At 43.9% G+C, this 16,465-nt stretch overlaps 1 protein-coding gene across 1 annotated transcript; it reads right to left on the bottom strand.

The window, feature by feature from the left end:
• Positions 1 to 317: 317 nt before the first annotated feature.
• Positions 318 to 15,811, bottom strand: gpr37b (G protein-coupled receptor 37b). The gene is made up of 2 exons (XM_069671244.1): positions 14,637 to 15,811; positions 318 to 1,852 (listed from the first exon to the last, which is right to left on the bottom strand). The coding sequence occupies exons 1-2, from the start codon at positions 15,660 to 15,662 to the stop codon at positions 1,034 to 1,036; spliced, it is 1,845 nt and encodes a 614-aa protein (XP_069527345.1). The 5' UTR covers positions 15,663 to 15,811; the 3' UTR covers positions 318 to 1,033.
• Between the last annotated feature and the right edge of the window lie 654 nt (positions 15,812 to 16,465).

Below are 16,465 nucleotides of genomic sequence, written 5' to 3'. Positions count from 1 at the left end.
GTCCTGTAACTCTGTAGGCAGTGTCAGCCCACATGTTTAGCTGGGTGCTGTGTTATTATACAAGGATTCACTCTGATTAATTTATCCCCTTCATTTCTAATGTGATGGAAAATGTTTGGCATCAATTATTTGTCCCTTAAGTAGGGAAGAGGATTAGGGCCACTGGAAAAAAAAAAATTAAGGTCCAATAAAATTTTAATTTTTTTTTTATTCTGAGAAAAAAAGTCATAATTCTGTGATTAAAGTCAGAATTCTGACTTTTTTCAGAATTCTGACTTTTTTCTCAGAATTCTGACTTTTTTTCTCAGAATAAAAATTTAAAAAGTTTTTTATTGGACCTTAGAAAAAAAATAAAATAATAAAATTTATTGGACCTTAATTTTTTTTTTTCCAGTGGCCCTAATCCTCTTCCGTACTTAAGAGATCCAGTTGAGCTTACAATTTTAGTGGCCAAATATATTTATCATTACAAACGGTCCTATTCATTTTAACAAATCATATTGCCTGTACACTAAGTTACAGTATAAATATAACTACCTTTACCTGCCAGTAATAGCACGAGGCCTGTGGGAAACATAGCAGGGTTTTTTTTATCTGCGTCTGAATAATGTAATTTAAAGAAACCGACCTGATTCAAACCCCTTGAGAAGATTCAGACATCAGGCAGGTTAACAGGCCATCCTAGCTGTCCGAAGATGTTTAGGCATACAAGGTCTACAGCAGGGAGGTTTGTTAGTTTTAAAGGTTTCCAGCAGAATTGCTAAAAATATGTACTGACCCTGTTTTAAGAGCACCCCAGGGCATGAGTGAAAAGATTCTGGATTTTGTTAGCTTTCCTGTAAAATAAGGGTTATACAGTTACACTGAGGATGTAGGACACTGGCTGAATTTGATTATTCAGTGTCTTACTGTATTCACGCACCCATTTAAAAATGTGACCAAACCAGGTAAGGCAAATCTCTCCGAGCCGAGTCTGAGAAATGCTAGCCAAAGGCTAATAGCACGCAGGTGAAATCCTTGATGAGGAGTCAGTTTAGCAGTTGGAGCCAGCTGGTGTGTAGTTACTCAGCTCCCTGCGGATGGTGCTGAATGGCGACAGCTCCAGCTCGGTGGTGCACTCGTGTTCGTTATCGTCGCTGGCCGTGGCCGAGGAGGGGGCGTGGTTACAGCAGCAGCAGCAGCAGCAGCAATCCAGGAAGGCCCTTCCCAGCGGGCGACACAGAAGTAGCAGCAGTGCAGGCGTGACGGCAGCCCGACAGAAGAGCAGCAGCTGGGAGAGAAGGTGGAGCACAGACATGGTGTGTTCAGGGACTCCGGCCGCCATGTACGCAGAGACGATGTTGCAGATGTTCTCCGGCACCACGCACGCACCGTACACGATTGCCAACGCCACAACAGTGCAGTTCATCTGGCTCTCCAGTCGTATCTGCTTCTTGTTGCTGCGCACGCTCGCCTGCTCCGCGCGCCGGATCTTGCGCGCCGTCACCAGCGAGCACCCAATCGTGAAAAGCGTGGGGAGGCAAAAGTAGCAGCCGAAGCACCACCACAGCCGAGCACCCTCGTAGGTCAATCCGAGCACGTAGAGCATGTCAGGCAGGGAGGTGGATATCCTGATGATGCAGCGTTCAACGGGAGGCTCGTCCGGCATCCCTGAGTCCTCGGTCACCAGCTGTCTGATGAGGAGCTCCGGGAGGGCTAACAGGAGAGCGCCGATCCAGATGACGGCTAGCTTAGCGGTGGTGGAGGTGCAGTTCTCGATCATCTCGTAGTACATCTGGACGTTGGTGGCCGCACGGAAGCGGTCGATGCAGAGCGCACAGAGGGTGAAGGTGGTGACACCGAGGGAAGCCACCTGAGGAAACAGAGAGAATTCAAACATCATTTCTCAGCCATTGTATCGATTAGTTTACAGGAATTTGCCTTGGTGCCCTGTCTGGAAAACAAAATTCTATGCACATAACAGTGGGGGAAAATAATAGAGAACAACCTCACAGCAGATCATCTACAATCATTTCCAGCTGACAGATGGGCAGAGCTGCGTGTTCTGAAGTCAAGCTTGTCAGGTCCTCTGCGTTTAATGAATAAAAGAATAACAAGGAACTGACAAAATTATCTCCAGTGTAGAAAATGTCTGACATTATCTTTCAGAATCTTAAAGAAAGAGCTGCCGGTGAAGTAAACAAGCAGATCCATTCGCCTGACACACAAATAAAGGCCTTTCTACCATTTGACAAGCCAGCCGCAGCCACAGAAATAAACAGCTGGACACACTGTAATGGTATTGGCCTTTCGGTGCACCTGACACTCGTGTAATTACAAGCAGTGGAGCAACAGGAGCACAAAGCAAGGCTGTAAGCTGCTATTAACACTGGGTAGCATCCCTGAATGTGTGTGTGAGAGAAGAGGAGAGCAGACAGAAATAGAGAGACACAGCCAAACGGGTTACATGGTGGATTAAAAGCTGTCGTCACCGCATTCACTCACTCAAATGTGTTTTCACACCCACTGTTCAATGGCCGTCGTACTAATTAACGGACTTCCTAAACATTCCATTGTTTTCCCCGTTGATGTGTCGCTCCAAACATTCCTTTTAGAGGCTAATTAGGCGCCGTTGCTTCCACATTCTGTCTGCAAAAAAATGTCAGAAAGCTCAGAAATTTCCGCAGCATGCGAAAGCATCTGTTGGATTAACAGCCATTTTGGCAGAGTGGGCACCCTGCAAAGCATTCCTCTGCAGCTGGAGTGTGTGCATGTGTGCGTCCCCACATGAACCAGTTCCCTGAATGATTCTGCCTCCAGCGTCAACTCTCCATCCTGTCTTACCTTGCTTACCTTCCCTCCCTCTCGCTCTCCCTTATCTCTTCTCTTTTTGTACTCTCCGAACACTTTGTTCCCCTTTATACATCCTTCTTTCCTTTCCTTTATATCGAATTTAATTACACAGCAAGCTTCCCAGATGGCCCCGGCTTTAGAGCTCTGAACACATACTTCCTGGACAGATATAGATGCACACACACTGCAAGATGTTCTGCGTATCTAGGCCGGAAACACACACACATACACACACTGACCCTGTGACACACATGGATGTCCACACCAGACTAATGAAGGGCGACCATGCGAAACAACAACGGGAAAGTGGGGAAGACAAAGCACCTACAGGCTCCAGTAGACTGCACAGTAACTGAGAGCCATGTGACTGTGTTTATCACCTGCCGTCACGCTACAATCTTGTGACTGTAATCGCAGCAGATTGTTCTGAAATTTAACCAAAGCAGAACAATAATCATTCATTACGTATTTAAGTGTTGCAGAGAAGATTTAAGCCAAGCGTGTTTATGTGAGTGTTTTTTTATCCACACTCTGGGCAGATTAATCCTTTATGTAATTTGGGCAGGTGTCAGGATTTGAGTGCACTTGGCAGATGTTGTCATGCTACAGTTAGTTACCCATTCTTGGAAAGCCGGGCAGAGAAAATCAAATAAGCAGCTGGCTTGAGCTACAAGCTTATTTTCGTCACCGTGAGTTTAAATGTCATAAATGAGAATAAGTCATGAAAAGCCAAGAGAAGTCAATCATGCTCCTGTTAAGATGCAGGGATTTGCATTTGTTGCATTTGTCACAAAATGTGATGCAAATACAACTGATGGCATTTTCTCCTCCCCAGTAAACTTAAACTTCAGTATTGGTCGATACTGAGTACCCCTAATACCAAAAAAACCCCTAAACATTTACATTTTACAGCTTTACTACCAACCCTTTATAGATGTGATACTGTCATATCATATCATCATATCATAGTTGTATGGCCTGGCTCGGTATACTGAAAGAGGACTCCCTAAGAAGGCCATGGCTTTGCAGGACGATCAATGCACGGCGAGCTTTGTGACCGTTAGCCGTCTGAGCGTGTTTCCTTTGAAAAAAGCCTCATGTGTGGAGCGCTTGGTAACGTTACCCAAGTCTATTCTACCTTGGTTAAATGCTCTAACCCCAACGTCAGCAGTTTGTCCACAAGTTTAAGCTCTGCTCTTAATGCATGTGCATGGAAGCTTACTGCCCTGTAAGCTCATATGGGCTGGGCATCTATTGATGCAAGATACAACACTGATATCTGGGAATTTTTTTGTTTAAATGTCTTAATCAGAATGGAAATGTCAATATATTTTAGCGCTATTTAGTTGTTCATATTTTTTTCGATATAACATTATGATCAATTGGTCGATTTGAGAATATGTAAGCAGTCAGGTAGAAGTCATTTGTAAATCTGCAGGGAAGTCTGGTCACGGTTGTAGCCATGCCAGCAATACAATGAGCTAGAATCTGAATGTATCTTCATAAATTAATGATCACAAAAAAACAGAAGATTATCTCTGTTTGAAGTTACAATTAGGGGTTTAATCTTTGAGTCAAGGCAAAGATTAGGTTAATAAAAAACTTTTGAGATTACAAGCCGAGCTGAATGCAAGCCATTGAGAACGCGCATCAGACACACAGGGTGAAATACCGTGCTTTTAGGGAGTCCCACACTGAAAGAATCTTCACCTAGATCGCCAAGATCAGCACCTAAGCTAAGCTAACATTAGCTGCAGCTTGGCTTGTGGCCAGTCTATCGATCAATCAATCGATCAATCAAATTTTATTTGTATAGCGCCAAATCATCACCAAAGTTATCTCGAGACACTTTACAAAAAGAGCAGGTCTAGACTTACTCTTTGTTATTAAAAGAGAGGCCCAACATGAATCACCATGAGTAGCACTTAGCAACTAGTCTACAGTCTAGTCTAACAGTCTAGATGTCCTTTGTCAGCTTCAGAGTGTCAGGGAAATCCTGATGTATGACACAAAAGTATTTATATTGTATTTTTAACTGTTCTAATTATCATTATGGTAAATTACAAGCAAAATACAGCCTTAAAATGTACGATGGGAAAGTGACAGTGATTGCTAACAATTAGCTAGCTTCAATGTTTAACGGTACTCTCACTTAGCACCAAGCTGTTGTTGTTCACTATCATTACACGACAATTTACTTGTAACCTGTTCTGTTCTGCCGCTTTAAAACAGCAGCTGCACGTGGCTAACATTACATTGTTGCTACAGTACAGAGAATAATACAGACCTTCATTTTTTTGGGGGCGAGGGGCTAATAAATGTTAGCATCTTATTGGTGACTGACTTGCGTACTTGCCCATACCCTTGACCGCACTTTAAGTTATACTGGAGGCATTTCAGACTCTGGTATCGCAAGCAGCATATCATACTGTATCGATTGTATACAACATGTATGCACATTCAGAATACAATGCGTTTTAATGATGTTTCAACTCTAAATAACATAAACATCCTCAAGAACGAGTGACATCTGGAGCTGTAAGGGCACTCGTAGTGTTCCAGTAAAAGTAACATTTCATCTGCACCTGTCTCTTTTTATTCTCTGAATCATCTTCCAGTGTGGAAATCATTCACTGAAACTGCCCTCCACCATTTATCCTACCATCCCACTGCCTCCTAGAAATAGATTTTAGCATTGAGGTGTTTTGACAGCTGCTGGTTAACACATTGATCTGGCTTTCTATCGCCAATATTTGCAGCTAAAAATGTCTTAATTGGCATCACTTAAAGAGGCATCATATCAAGCTCTACTTATGACCCACTTATTTCTATATAAACATCCACACCAAGCAAGCACACCTGTATTTCCATATGTGGTGGCTTTCAGTGAACAAACACACACAGGCACACACGGACAGGTGCTTGAATATTTCATGGCTTGAACAACAGGGCTGGAACGGCTTTAAAGGCTGTCATGGAGGAGCAGGAAAGCCAGCTTTGATCAGCGTGTTGGGGCGGAGAGCGAGCGCAGGGTGAACAAGTGAAGCTTTGTGCTTGGAGGCAGAGATGAGAGATAGAGAGTCCAAGAGTCAGGCCTGGTGGGGCGACGAAGCTGTGTTTGTGTAAGGGGGTTATGCAAATCAAGAGACTGAAGACAAAGAGCAGAAGAATGGAAAAAGAGTGGGAGAATGAAAGACAGAAATGAGAGAGTGAACAGAGGCCAACAGGGGAATACATCAGGTGGTTAGAGATGGTCCAAAGTGACAGGAAGAGAGCAACAGGGCATCTTCAGAATGATTAACAATATTAATGTGGTTTTTCTTCCAAACAGCAGCCTTGACCCTGTCATGTTCACGTTCATTTAACCTGCTACAGATACAACACCCACCTCTGAGGCTAGAAATGGTCCTCCTTCTAAATCCTACTACATATTTATAACAGTAATGCATTATTCAAGAGTGAACAAGAAACTGTTTTTTACTATTTATGATATTTTTTAAGTTAAACACTTTGGGAATAACCCTGTTTGGTTTCTTGCCCGGGGTTAGATAAGAAGATTGATACCACTCTCATGTCTGGATGTTAAGTAAAGGAAAGGAGCTAGCTAGCTTAGCTTAACAGTCACTTATTTAGTAACCTGCTAGCTTAGCTTAGCTCAGTAACTCATTAAGTTGTACTAACTCTCAGATGTACTTCACTTTGGACAAAAGCGTCTGCTAAATGAAATAGTAACATTAAACCCACTAGCTTAGCTTAGCAGTTGAGTTCATGGGCGGTTGTGTGCCCGTCTGAGAAATTCCCCCAAAAAACAATGTTTTTGTTTTGTAACTTTTAGAGCTAGGCTAACTATTTACCTCTGATTCCAGTCATTATGCTAAGCTATGCTAACCTGCTTCCGTCTCTACTGTACAGACAAGAGAGACGCATCTATTTTTATCATTTCTCAGCAAGAAAGTGAAGATCTGTATTTCAAAAGGTAGAAGTACTCCTTTAATATATACACTTTTTCTTCTGACCTACTTAAATTACCAATAAAAAATGGATCATATTCTTAGTAGGTTGGACCAGATTTTTCACTTGATTTTATTCATATCTTCTCAACCTTGGACTTCAAGGACTCAAAATAAAAAGAACATGAAAAGTCCTTTCATCCACAACACATGTTTTCCAGGCTCTGGCTGTCCATCTGCACAGCAGGTGAGGGAGACATTTTCCCCGAGTGCTGTTTTTAATAACGGCCCATTAGCTTCCTGATTAAAGGTCCTCTGAGCTGGTGGCACAAAGGCCTTGTGTTATTAATTGGGTCTTAACAAGGACTGGAGGAGTCTGTGTGGCCACACTGTGACTACAGCCACTGTCAGAGGTAATGGGTGTTATCAGGTGATGAATGGGCTAATGTGGAAACACAACAACACACACACACACACACACAACACATACAGCCTTATAGTAATGAGGAACAGAGACAAAGGGTTACTCCAGCTGCAGTCCTGTTTCTAGGTTGAGTGTGTGACCCAGAGCAGGCTCCAGCAGACCATAACTCTAACCAGAGACACTGCCTCTGACAGCCGCCATCCGTCTCTCAGCTGGGGTGAGACAGAGGACTGATATATGTGAGCATGCACGCCAGTGTGTGTCTGTGCACGTCCACATGTATGCGGAATTATTACTTATTCATTTCATCGTGGGTGTGGCTGCAGGACAAGTGGGAATTTTAAATACACGAGTTACTGGAAACTGTGCTCACTTGCTTTATCAAGTTTAATGAGTCTCATGTCACTAAAGCTGTTCCAATACTGATACCAGCGTCGATATCAGCCTCAAATACCACATAATATGCAATATCGTATTGGCCTGTCAGTGCACTGATCCAACACCATAATCAATTCGCCTCCAAAAAAATCAACTGGTTTCAAGCTAATTATCGTTTGACCATAACAAACAACAGTTTGGTGCTAGCAGAGTTAGCAAGTTAATTAAAGCTAGCACAATGTCAGCACTCAGTGTTATTCCACAAATTCAATGTCAATTTTATATCATGCTAATATCAGAGGGGTGCTCGGTATCGGCCAATACTCAAGTCTAGGTAACAGGAAGTCTCTACAGTTAACTTGACTCTGCAGCCGATTAGCTTAGCTTAGCACAAAGACTGACAGCAGGTTGAAACTGTTAGCCTGGCTTTGTCCGATAGCAACAAATGCACTCTCCCAGCATCTCCACAGCTCAGCAATAAGTCGGTTAGGTCCCAGTCTATTCTTAGCCGGGCGCAGTGACCTCCTGGAGTCTTGTCGTCACCGTTAGCTGAGGAAGATTGATGCGATAGAAAGCCCCAGAATGGACCTACATTTTCCTACTGTTTCCGAAGTTAAGATAAACTTTAAATCTATTCTTTTCTTTTTTATCCACCAGCCAGGAACAGAGATGCATAGAATTCACAAATAAGTAGGGCAAGCACTCGCATAATTTCATCTTTATAGCTTCTTTCTTTTTTTAAATTGAATTAGCGGCAGCAACCACCCGAGTATTCTCTCTCTATTCTGTTGCTTTCTGACTCATGTTTTTTACAGCATGTCTGAGGCAGTTTCTTCAGTGCAATAAATTTCTCTCCTATTAAATTATATCCTGACCTGTGGCAGATTTCCCCTGGACATTGAAGAATATATTCTGCTCTCAGTGTACAGTAACTGCTGGAAAAGTCCTGTTCCAGGTCATTGATCCCTATCCGAGAGTGTTATCTTGGAGGCAATACAAAACACAATTGCTTTCATATTCTCTTGTTTTTCTGTGATGTCTGGCTACAGGCGGACATCTTCCATGTTGATCTGAAACTGTTCCTTTTCATTCCACCAACAATCCTCAAACTCGTGCTGGACATCATCCAATGAATATTTACATGATCATTAATTTACATGGATAATTATCAATTTGGTTAATTGCTTCCAACAGCAAGCCTCATCTTGTGTTGTTGTGCGGTCTTGTCTCATCATATAAAACGCAATATCTACTGATCCACGGACGACGAGCTGACTGAATGGACTCACCACCATGCATTATGTAGAGCCGCTAATTATATAGCCTGAATAATTTACATAACTTCCAATTAACTACCATTCGCGTGCCTAATAGACGGGCGGAGGGAGGGCATGAGTACCAGTAACTGTGTGTCTATACTGTAACTGTGTGAGTGCGTTCAGCGTGTGAGCGGGGTGTGCCAAATGCTATCACACTGTATGTGTGTTAGTGTATTTGTGTGTGTTTCCCCCCGAGGCCTGCTTCTAATCACAGATAGCTGATGCAGAGACAGAGAGGGGGAGAACGGCCGTGGGCAGTGATCAGTGCAGAGAGGGCCATCCCACCCATCTGGAGGATCAGCACACCCAACTGACTTTGTGAATGTGTGTGTGTGAGTGTGCGCGTGTGTGTTTCCAGGCTAGATAGTTAGATGGACAGACAGTGGTTCAATTCCTGTGTGAGACAAATAGTAAATACTGACATCTTTTGGGAGGTTGACTTCTTTTGTAGTGTACTATGTTTACGTAATGTACATACATTTGATTCGTGACGACGTTAGTACCTATTTATACATAAACCATGATATTTCCCCAAAGCCTTAACAATTATTTTTGGTGCCAAAGCTTCCCAAGTTGTTCCTGCGGCTCAGCCTAAACAGATTTACTGATTTACAATGTGTTAATAAGTCTTCCAAAAGTCCAAAAGTCATCAAGTGTATCTCAGCAAGCTTTATTTTGAAAGGTGTTGCTAATTAATTTTTTGTAACTTGACTGCATTATTTTGAAAGTCTAACCAGATATTTCTTGTGTATTTTTGTGAACTTAAATGCTTTACCTTTTGTTTTGAAAATCTAACTGGATGTAAATATGCTTTATTTTGAAAGTCGCACCAGATATTGCTTATGTGTTTTTGGTAACTTTAATGCTTTATTATTTATTTCTAAAGTCTAACTGCATGTTGCTGAAATACTTTCAGTAATTTGAATGCTTTATTCTGAAAGTCTAACCAGATATTACTCATGTGTTACAGTAACTTAAATGCTTTATTTTGAAAATCTAACTGCGTGTCGCTTATATATTTTTGGTAATTTGAATGCTTTATTTTGAAAGTCTAACTGCATGTCGCTGATATATTTTTGGTAATTTGAATGCTTTATTTTGAAAGTCTAACTGCATGTCGCTTATATATTTTTGGTAATTTGAATGCTTTATTTTGAAAGTCTAACTGCAGGTCGCTGATATATTTTTGAAAAATTAAGCGGATGTTGTACATTTATTGCATTCTAACTTTGCCACAGAGTCCTGATGCTAAAAGGGTATCTATCACCATAGTTTGACAGTAGGGCCACTGACCAGCTGTGTCTTTTTTCGTCTACTTTTTTTAAAATAATCTGTATATTATTAAAAGTTGGGGGAAAAGCAACACATCAAAGGGTCCTGGGCTCTCTCCTGGTCCTGTGAAATAACCACATATTCCCGAACCTTACACAACCATGCACAGAAACCACATTTGTGAGACTTGAAAGAGTGAATGTGAATGTGTCAAACTGATGTATGTCCTGCCATTACTGCCAATTTCAGCACAATACATGGGTCTACCTCTGGCCCTGTGTGGCTCCATGCAGCCCACTCTCTGTCCCCCTTTGCCCAATCTATCACTTTCCCACTTTCCTCAGCCTATTTCCTGCTCTGCTTCAATAATCTGTTTCTCCCTCTCTGCCTGCTGAAGCCCACTGTACCATGGCAGGGTGTAGGGTATTCAACTGCAGCGAGGGAGCCAGATGTATGTACGAGTCAGACAAACTAAAGGATTCACCACAGGGTTGACTGTGACATGGTAAAGTTTGCAGAAGTGCAAAAAAATGGAAAACGTCTGAGCTGCAGTCCTTTCAGTACGACCTTCTGGCATCTATAGACTCAATAACACATTCCAAATGCGACTTTATGCAGATGATACCAACCTATTTATGTGCAAGCAGAGACATACAGTATAACCAACGTAGGACTATGCATATTTTACAATAGAAAACACTTTTTAGCACATTTACTATCAATCAATAAAAGCCATTATGCCTCAAACTTTATGGTAACAGCGAAATGACAGGCCTGTTAGTGGAATTACCGCTACACCACAAAGGAGAGAATGAGCCTCTAGAGAGTGGCTAGATTTATGTCCCATGACTGAGACGGCTGTAATCAGCTGTAAATCAGGTTAAGAAAGAAGCTGTAAACAAAGCCTATCTACTAATGGGAGCGGTTATTAGGCTGTTGCACATGTGTTGCGACCAAGAATAGCCTGCATGATTACCATATAGACACAAATGTCCAAATATGACAAAATTACACTTGATCTAGCCTTTTATTTCTATGTATTGCATTATATTTGACATAAACATACTTGTAGATGTAGACCTACACATTTTATACATGGTTTTCAGGTACTACATTATTCCAGATGTGCAGAGTCTATCAGGTGGCATGCCCCCCACCTGGAATCTGATTGGCCGCCCTACGTGCCAGCCCATAATGCAAAGATATGACTGGCAATCTGTGAATTAGTTAAAAAGATGCTGCCGCCTTCGTATCTAGTTAAGGATCTCCGACAGTTGGCCTACAGCGCCAGCGACAATCTCGAAAATTTCCATTTTATAAATGTCTGTTAAGTCACTATCTATCGCCGAATGAGGTAGCACAATGGTGAGGCTATGGCCCTCTGATGAAAGCCTTTGCATTTGCAGTATTATGGACTGGCTGTTGGTGGCGACTTTGGCGTAAAAAATCACAAGTGGCGCCCAGTCAGTGACGCGTTTTCCATCACCCAGCAGTGGTTGGTCTGCCAGAGAGGGTAGGCAGAGCTAATGCACACTCTTGTGTGTAAAGCGGCTATTTTTCTGGTCTCTGCAAGTGTTGCGAGTAAACAGTAATCTACTATGGCTGAACAAGCAAACAACTTCAAAAATAAGTGAAAAAGAAACAAATTCAACACTCAGATGAAGACAAACACGAAAGCAACAATCAGCGAGGAAAATCAAGAGTTACAACCGGAGCCAACCGTGGACGTCACACATGCAACACTGTCTGGATATCTGGGAAGTGTTCTCCCGCAATTACCGCTTGTCGCCATAAGGTGCCGCCAAAGAGCACAAAGCTGAGATCTTTGAGATTATCACTTTAACCCTCTAGCTCGACTACTATGTCACGGCCACCGCCTGGAGAAGGAGTAGAGGTTACGTCTACTACCGGCAAAACAGACTCTAAACCTAGATCTAGAATGGAAGATTATGTTGCCACTCTATTGTCCTAGTTATTTAAACAAAAAACCTATACAAATGAATGTGTGTGTGCTCACAGATACTTCATGCCACCCCTAAATAAGGCAATGCCCGGGTTGGGCCACCCCAGTCAAGAAACTCTGGACACGCCCCTGTTAATCATCTTGATTAGCTTGTGAATGACCGCCTTATGCTTCTAACTATGTAGCAACTTAGCTAACAGGCACCCACCAATAAAGTGGTGATTCCTAAGCTCTTTATTTTGGCGTTATGAGACAAAAAGTTGTCAAAATTCACTGCAGCACGGTTCTGAATGAACCCTGACAAATGACTCTTTTCCCCTTCTGGCTTAGAAAACGCTTCATGCACTGCTTGAGCCGACTTTCAAGTCTCATCTTAATCAGCTGAAAGGTGCAAAAAAAAAACAATCATTGCACATTAGTTTTGCCCAAATTTGCTTGCTCTGTGCATCACATCCTGGAGCGAGTCGTGTGCAGCATGAAACAGGAGCGTATCTGACATCCTGGCTGCGACCCACATCTTTATTTTGTGCAGCAGCCTTACAGTTTTCCTGCCATGTTTCCTCACACCTCAAATTGCTTTCTGTTTGAGGTTTTAAGAATTCCACGCTCTGCTAAACACTGAATAAAACAAGTTTTACTGAAGGCATCGCCATGGGAGGCTCCTCGCTCAGGAGACTGTGATACTTTACCCACTGTCTGATTATGCACGCACACACATTAAGGTTTCCTGAATGTGCATGAGAATGTTGTGTGTCTACATGTGTGTCAGGCCAAATGTTTGCATCCCCCTTGTGACTGAATTTGGGTTAAGTGAAGAATAAAGTCACTCCATAGGGTGAACGTGTGTGTGTAAATGTGTGTGTGTTTCTCTGAATGTTCCACAGGGAGAGAGCGAGCCCGGGGCTGCATTGCTCACTCACATGCACGCGCACACACACTTACCGCCGCTATGAACGCACACACACGCTCAATGCGCTCGTCCTGATATATATGCTCTATAAAACACACATGCATTCACACACACACACACTCTCTTGAGAAGCACTGCAAGTTATTAAATAATATCCTGTGGTTCTCATATGCAATAACGCAGGGAGGGGCCGTGTCTCCCTCTGATCCCCCATTAATTAAAACACATGCACTCACAAGGTGTTTGCAAATGAAATGAGAAACTGTACATGTATTACAGTGTGTGGCCAGTGAGGAAGAACTGGCAGCAATATTGTTTAAGGAAGATAAGATGGTGCAAATGCACGCAATCTGTACTTGCTAGTAACTTAAAATGCTGCAGACAAATGTGTGCGCGTAAGACATCAGGCGCCTTTTGACTGCAGCTAACAAAAGGACTCAAACTGTGCATGAAGCGACTTCAAAGTGCATTCTTCTCCCTCTACTTTAGATCTATTTTCTTGCAGATCTGTCAGTGTCGTCATGCTCCAGCTAAGAGGCTGTACATGTGCATCAAAACACCCCCAAAAAGTCAGTCATTAGAAGCCTAAAAATCTCATTTAAGGTGAGCTGTCGAAGCTTATTTAGTATCAGGAAGGATACATGAGGCTAATAACACACCTGCTCATACTCATGATGTCACAGCCTGTCTGGAGTCTCTTGAGGGTGGAGTCTGTCTGCCAAAAGAAAGTCTCTCTTTCTGGGTTCGGTTGCATTTCCTGCCCTCTTTTTTTTTTTTTTTGCTGCAGCACACAGTGAAGCTGCTCCTTACTCATGCACCTCAGGCGCCACCCATAACTTCTCCGCTTTCAGCTTGATTTAGACATTCATTTGAGATGCATTTGGGTTAAGAAAAGCCTCTCAAAATCACGTCTGCTGTCTCCCCCTCCCCTTTTTTGTCCTCCCTTTAAGCCAGGTTGTGACAATGCAGCCATTCAAAACAAGCTTAAGACCCCCTTTTATACCAAAGCACCTTGTGGGCGAATGTGACACTGGTGTTACTGCAGTGTGCACACAAAGGGAAGGCATGAACATGGTGTAAATAACCTGTCCATGGTGTGAAAGACAAACAGAAAAACACAGACAAAGACGGAGACAGAAAGTAGGAGTGTGTGTAAAAGTCAGAGTGGACAGGATATAGTGATACTACCTTACATCCTGGTGTGTATTTGTGTGTGTGTATGCCTCGAGGGCTAGGTGAGGCCCTTGTTCTCCTAGCAGGTGCATTAGTGACAAACAGAGCCCCCTTGTTATTGGCTGAGTGACATCCTATAGCTTGTTTACTTTCTGGACTGTCAGAGCTCTTAAACTGAAATCCTTCAAGTCCATTTAGTCAGGCTAGAAGAGTGTGACGCTTCATTTTCATATCCCAGAATGCAACAGACTCTGTGCATTCAGACAAGGTTGCTGATATGTAAATGACACTGGTTGAGCCCATCATCTGTCAGAGGGAGATACCGCCTGCAGGGCTTGGTTTAAACTTCCACTACAATGTGATGACACATTCAAGGTACATTAAAAATATAGGACAAAACATGGAGTAACTTTACCTCTACATATGGCACCACTTTGCAGGTGAATTCCCCCAGCAGCCAGGACTTTGTCAGCTCGTGAAACACCACCATGGGCAGGCAGAAGAAGATGAGCACAAAATCCCACACAGCCAAATTAGCCAGCAGCGAGTTGGAGATGCTCTTCATGTAGTAGTTTTGGCACACGATGCACAGGATGGCGATGTTTCCAGCTATCCCAACCAGGAAGATAACCCCCGAGACGCACGTGATCGCGTACGCGCCGAAAGTCTCGCTCGTCACCGGGTAGAAGGGGTTCTTAATCTCGTCCCCGAAATCCTGCGAGTTTGGCGGGGTGATCGGCGTGGCGTCCCAGGGGTTCTCCTCCCTGAAAGTGAAGAACTCGGGCCTCCTGGTGAAGAGGTCAAAGGGCAGGTCGGTGGAGGTGAGGGCCACCGGCTTGGGGACGGGTTCCCACGGCGACGCGTGAGGCTGAGCTAACGCCGCCGCGCTTTTATTCTGGCGGTTTCTCCCCCTCTTCCACGCTTTCTTCTGCTCGTCTTTTGTGCCTCTCTTGTGCCTGTCGCCCTCGTCGAGTCCCCCTCCTCCGTCTCCCCTTCCCATTGAAGAGAGCTTAGCCGCATTGTAGTGTCCACCTGCTGGCGTCCCCGTGCCATTCAACTTTATCCTCCTATTATGGTGGCGCGTCGGGCCCCAATGTGAGCCAGCGTTGGGATCCTCCACGGGTGTCACATCCCTGCTAAAGTCGCGTTTGTTGTGTCCAAGTCGCCACGTTTCTTCTGCCATCACCCTCTTCAAGGGGCGCGTGGAGTTAAGAGTCCCCCGGATAATCGCGCCCTCCGCTGGGGACGCACCTGTGGCGTACCCCGGCGAGAGCGCACGGTCCCTGGGTTTATTTTGATGACTCTCCCGGAGTGACCCATGCAAACTCCTGGAATTATATGCACTACTGTTGCTTCGTACTTCTCCATTATATCTTAGACATAGTAACACATGTGCATGGGCTAACAACACAAATAACGTCCTAGGCTGCAGAATCTGCATGATCCAGGAATTATTGCGCGCAGTTTTTTAATCCTCACAAGTGCATCCTCATACCTTCCATTCAGTCAACACCCATGTTGGAGACAGCACAAGGAGGGGGAGCTCACTCTTTCAAGCAAACAGCTGCATTCATGTTGTGCGAACTTGCAAGTTATATCCCAATTTCTTCTCGTGCACTATGCAGTATTCTCTAAAAAAAAAAAAACGCCGCCTCCTCTCAGAGTCACTCCCGTTCCCAAAGTCTTGACATTACCGAGCAGGACAGCGAATCAGAGTCCGTATCCACTGAGGAAGAAGCAAAAAAGATGAAGAGGGGAAAATGCTGCATGTCCAGGCACACAATCCGCTCGCTAGCATCCCCCAAAAAAATCTCTCTGCCGCTGTGTTAGTTTGTAGGGTTGGGTTGCAGCAACAGCAGCAGCAGCAGCGGCAATGCGGTGCAGTCCGGGTAAAGCCCACTATGTTGTGATGCACGAGAGTAGAGAGAAAGAGCGACAGAGGAGAGAGAGAGAGGAAAAGAGGAGGGGTGGAGATGGGTCTATTTCTCGTCCCTTCCTCCCTCCGCGTCCGGCGTCTTAAACCTCCTCCTTTTTGCAGAGCGTGCGCTGGAAGAAAATGGTGCTCCCCTGGCGGCTAACCCCGATCTGTCACTCCTCATCCATCACGGAGCATCCAGCAGCCCCTGGAGCAGACTATACGGCTACAGTCTCCCCACCCCTCCAGGCAGACGAGCCAGCCACGCCCGACAGACGTGCTAATAAATATATTAGCACACGCTTTGAGTTTTTACGCACAGGCGGCGC

The sequence above is a fragment of the Semicossyphus pulcher genome, unplaced genomic scaffold (genome assembly GCF_022749685.1).
Source record: "Semicossyphus pulcher isolate SPU_LCO1_2020_fin unplaced genomic scaffold, fSemPul1.0.p SCAF_20, whole genome shotgun sequence".
NCBI classification, from domain to species: domain Eukaryota; kingdom Metazoa; phylum Chordata; class Actinopteri; order Labriformes; family Labridae; genus Semicossyphus; species Semicossyphus pulcher.
This window is presented reverse-complemented; position numbering and strand designations above follow the sequence as displayed.

Coding starts and splice junctions, on each gene's coding strand:
- gpr37b (XM_069671244.1), bottom strand. CDS start 15,662: ATGCAGATTCTGCAGCCTAGGACGTTATTTGTGTTGTTAGCCCATGCA. Junction 1,853..14,636: donor AAGTGGTGCCATATGTAGAG/GTAAAGTTACTC, acceptor CTGTTTCCTCAG/GTGGCTTCCCTCGGTGTCAC.